Raw genomic sequence first — 4,509 nt, 5'->3', positions numbered from 1 at the left:
ACAAGGTCTGCGATATGCATGATGAATATGGATCAATCCAACTTGATAAAACGTACAATATGCACCAAGTAAAAATTGGGTCAATTGATATAAGCAGCTGACGGCTCATGTGAGAGAGAGAGAGAGAACACAAAACGGGGCCAAATGAGAATATTCAATATCCGTGGACAATATTTTTTTCCCTCTTTGTTTCATCTTTTAGTAGGTTTTGTTTAATGACATGGTTGAAACTTGGTTATATGCATTTATTTGAAGCCTGGAAGTATTCCTAACCTCCTTAACATGAATCTCAAGGACGAGCACTGACATTAACCAAAATAAAAACTAAACAAGAAAGAAGAGAAAATAAAAGAATGAGTTTTTGATGGTTACGTTTACATGGTAATTACCTATTAAATATAAAAATTTGATGACGTGACATGATAAATATAAATAAATTCAAAATTATTAATAAAAGGTACGTAACGATGTTAACTTTCTCTGCCTAATAGATTCAATATCCATGGACAATATTTTATTTCCTTTTCGTTTCATCGCAGGCGTTATCCAATGGCATGGCTGATGGGAATATGCATTAATTTGAAGGCCTATAACTACCCCCTTACTTCCTCAACATGAATATCAAAGGACGAGGAATACTTATATCCATTAATTTCTTCAAATTAAGCTCTTCAAAGTTCAGATGAAGGCGCATATTAATAGTCCATTTGATTCATAGGTTTGAACAAAAAAGTACTGTAATAAAAAAGTTTAAACAGTAATTTGAACTTATGAAACAAACGGAGGCTAAGAGTCTAGCTCTTAATTAAAACTCTCTAGCCCCCTCTTTCTACTTCTCTCTCTTGTTACATATAAGAATAGTAGTGCATATATACAGTTCTTAATCCAATCTATATTCTCTTAAATAAATGGACGGAACCAATGTATTGCAGCCTCCAACTTATGGAAACCTAATCACTATTCTCAGCATTGATGGGGGTGGAATCAGAGGCCTTATCCCCGGAACTATCCTCAATTTCCTAGAGGAGGAGCTTCAGGTTCGTTAAACATGTTAGATACATATATATATATATATATATATATATAATAGTAGTTTTTCTTTCTCTTGTATACTTAAATTTTATCATCACCAATAATCTGTCTTTCCCTAAAAGGCATCTACTAATCATGTGCCATTTAATTATATGCATTGCATATTGCAAATTTATAGCTAGCTATATATTGGAAAAATTCTTATATTTTTGTACGACTACATGTTGCCATATGCACATATGCATTATTATATTTGTATGATGGTTATTTTTAGCGAGCTTTTACGTGTGCATAGTTGATTAATTAATTATGTGTTATTTACCGTCACATAATTTGTTATTATATACACATTATTTAGCTATATACACACACTAATTAATTAATTTTGGGAATATGTGCTTGAAATTAATGCAGAAGCTGGACGGTGAGGATGCAAGAATTGCCGATTATTTTGATGTAATTGCAGGGACAAGCACAGGAGGACTTGTGACTGCCATGCTAAGTGCCCCAGACGAAAAAAATCGTCCTGTTTTTGCTGCCAAAGATATCAAGGACTTCTACCTCACTCAATGTCCTAAGATCTTCCCCCAAAATAAGTAGGACATTATATAATTTTCATTAATTAAACATCAATTTGCTGATCATGAATTAATCCCTGATAAATTTCCCTGCAGCCTGTGTGAGCTTTATATATATATATATATATATATATAATTCCAATACATTTATATCGTCAATGTATTAACATATTTCATTATATTGATTAATTTTTGAAATATGTTCAACAGTTGTCCAGTATTCCCTCACCTCGCAAAAATTATCAAAGCCTTATCAGGACCAAAATACGATGGGAAATATCTGCACAAACTCGTTAAAGAAAAACTGGGCAGCACAAAATTGCACCAGACTTTGACTAATGTCGTCATTCCAACATTTGACATCAAGCAACAACACCCAACAATCTTCTCAAGCTATGGGGTAATACAATTAATTCCATCCGATCAATGATCACGCATCTTTCTCTTTCAATAATATTGTTTATGCCGGGTTCTCTTAATTTCTAGCTAATTTTAAGGTTCAAATCCAATATGATATTGTCCCTAATATAATTTATTAGCCAAAATGAATTCTAAAATTTTCGATAATATTCGCGAGACAGGTGAAGAACAATCCCTCCTACGATGCCCTTCTCTCAGACATATGCATTGCCACCTCGGCGGCACCAACTTATCTTCCTGCTCATTACTTCAAAACCGCCGATGCTGCAGGCGGAGTGCTTCGAGAGTTTAACCTTATCGATGGTGGCGTTGCTGCAAACAATCCGGTACCAAAGAACAAAAAATATCCAATTAAATTTTTATTTTTATCAATAACAATATGTTTTTTAATTAATTCAGACCTCTAATTAGTCTTTTTTTATTTTATTTTATTTTTTTATAATTAGACTCTAGTTGCTATTGGTGAAGTGTCGAAAGAGATAATTCGGGGCAATCAAGATTTTTTCCCCATGAAACCCTTGGACTATGGTAGATTTCTAGTGATATCATTAGGAACAGGCAGTCCAAAAGCCGAAAAAAAGTATAATGCACCAGAAGCTGCTAAGTGGGGCGTTTTAAGTTGGTTAATTAGTGGCGGTTCCACCCCTATTATTGATGCCTATTCTCACGCAAGTGCCGATATGGTCGACCGCAACCTTTGCGTGGTTTTTCAAGCCCTACACTCTGAGAAAAAGTATCTTCGAATTCAGGTACGTACAGTGTAATCAACACAGTATATATTTGTAATTAGAGTCGTGATTCCATCTTAAAAAGTTTACTTGTGAGGATTTAGAGTTAATACAAACCTGTTAAAACTATTATCGATTTCATGTCTAGTCAATATGGGATTTTGTTCGCACCCTTCCAACAATTCTACTCCCCCCCCCGAATGAAGCCTGTCACAGCCCCCTCAAACGATGACCCATCTATATATCCATCTTCTTGAAACAAGCCAACCACGAAGATCACAACTCCATCAAGAGCTTCACCGCTTTTCATACCGTGTTCGGATTTTTCCGTCATCGTGTTCTGATACTCCGGCCGGGCCAATTACTATTTGTTGGGTCTATGGGGCTATTCTACCTTTTTAAGATGGAACCCTAAAGACCCAACAATATCATTCTAGTACTATATTATTTGAAGTTTTATTTGATATATATGTTAAACATATTTTAGGACGACACGCTGAGTGGAGCGGTATCTTCGGTGGACATAGCCACAGAGAAGAATTTGGATGACCTTGTCAATGTTGGTGAGAAGCTTTTGCAGAAACCTGTTTCCAGGGTTAATTTGGAGACTGGCGTATTCGAGGTTTGTAACCACGAGACTAACGCAGAGGCTCTTACAAGGTACTTGTATATAGATATATATATATATATATATATATACACACACATATATAGACAATTATATATAAATGGTAAATAAAAGAATCGTTGTCTCTAATTAATTTTGCAGGTTTGCTAAAATGCTATCGGACGAGAAGCGGCTCCGCGATGCAAGGTCCCCTCATACTGGACATGCTTCAAATTCCCAGTGATATTCATAACAGAAACGATAATAAACTTCGCGTAGCCACAAAATATATTCCATTAAAAAAAAAAAAAATTTATTTTTAAGAGTGCATAAATATAAATTTTTATCTTTATTTTTGATAAATATTATTTTATTATTATAATTATTTAATTAAAAAATTATAAATTAAAAATAAAGAATAAAAATTTCGTGGACTTTTAAGAAGATTACTTTAAAAATAAAGTTTGCAGGCCCACCTGTGTGTCTTGAGGTGCAGCTCTGCGAGCTGTGTAGCAATACTCTATTCATCAAGCCTGTTAATGAAGCTTTTTAGTTTTTATTCTTTTTTCAGCAGTATTGTGTATCGTACTATATATGGTTAGCAAGTGTTCAATTAATGTAGTACTACTTTAAGGTGGATCCTAACACTTATTTTATCCATTGAATCTGTTAGATTAATTATTTCAGTTTGCTTTATATTCTTCTTTCGATAATTATTTGATAATTTGCTTTATTCTTTTTTGGTGACCTTAAATGTAAGCTTTACTTTTTTAAATATTGGATAACATTTCAATTGAGGTGGTATATATGCTAGCTAGAAATGTGTTTCCATATTCCCAGAACTTCTAATTTGTTCTGAAAGAAAGAAAAGCAAAAAAAGGTTCATGAGCAGTAACCAAAGAGATATAGGGCCCGTTTGTTTCCGTTTTTGTTTTCATTTTTCACGGTTTTTGAGAATAAAAAATGAAAACGAGTAAAAAAAACGCATTTGGCGTAAAATTTTCTAAAATCAAAAACAAAAACGTTCTTGTCATTATATGAAAATCTGAAAACGATTTATAATCGTTTTCATTCTTCCGTTTTCGTTTTCTCTCTTCAACAACTTCACGCGAACGTGCGCCCTCCGCCCCCGTCTCCGAGTGCG

General features: G+C 33.9%; 1 protein-coding gene across 1 annotated transcript; it reads left to right on the top strand.

Moving 5' to 3' along the window:
* The first annotated feature begins 908 nt into the window (after positions 1–908).
* On the top strand, positions 909–3,644 carry LOC21396366 (patatin-like protein 2). The gene is made up of 7 exons (XM_010102702.2): positions 909–1,037; positions 1,447–1,628; positions 1,821–2,010; positions 2,192–2,356; positions 2,477–2,779; positions 3,246–3,418; positions 3,528–3,644. Exons 1-7 carry the CDS (start codon positions 909–911, stop codon positions 3,607–3,609), a joined length of 1,224 nt encoding a protein of 407 aa, XP_010101004.1. The 3' UTR covers positions 3,610–3,644.
* The last annotated feature ends 865 nt before the right edge of the window (positions 3,645–4,509 follow it).

The sequence above is a fragment of the Morus notabilis genome, unplaced genomic scaffold (assembly GCF_000414095.1).
Source record: "Morus notabilis unplaced genomic scaffold, ASM41409v2 Scaffold61, whole genome shotgun sequence".
In the NCBI taxonomy this organism is placed as follows: domain Eukaryota; kingdom Viridiplantae; phylum Streptophyta; class Magnoliopsida; order Rosales; family Moraceae; genus Morus; species Morus notabilis.
This window is presented reverse-complemented; position numbering and strand designations above follow the sequence as displayed.

Bases quoted from the DNA above. Each gene is read 5' to 3' on its own strand.
- LOC21396366 (XM_010102702.2), top strand. From the start codon at position 909: ATGGACGGAACCAATGTATTGCAGCCTCCAACTTATGGAAACCTAATC. The intron at 1,038-1,446 runs GTTCGTTAAACA...AAATTAATGCAG, and splicing joins TCCTAGAGGAGGAGCTTCAG to AAGCTGGACGGTGAGGATGC. The intron at 2,357-2,476 runs GTACCAAAGAAC...TTTTATAATTAG, and splicing joins GCGTTGCTGCAAACAATCCG to ACTCTAGTTGCTATTGGTGA.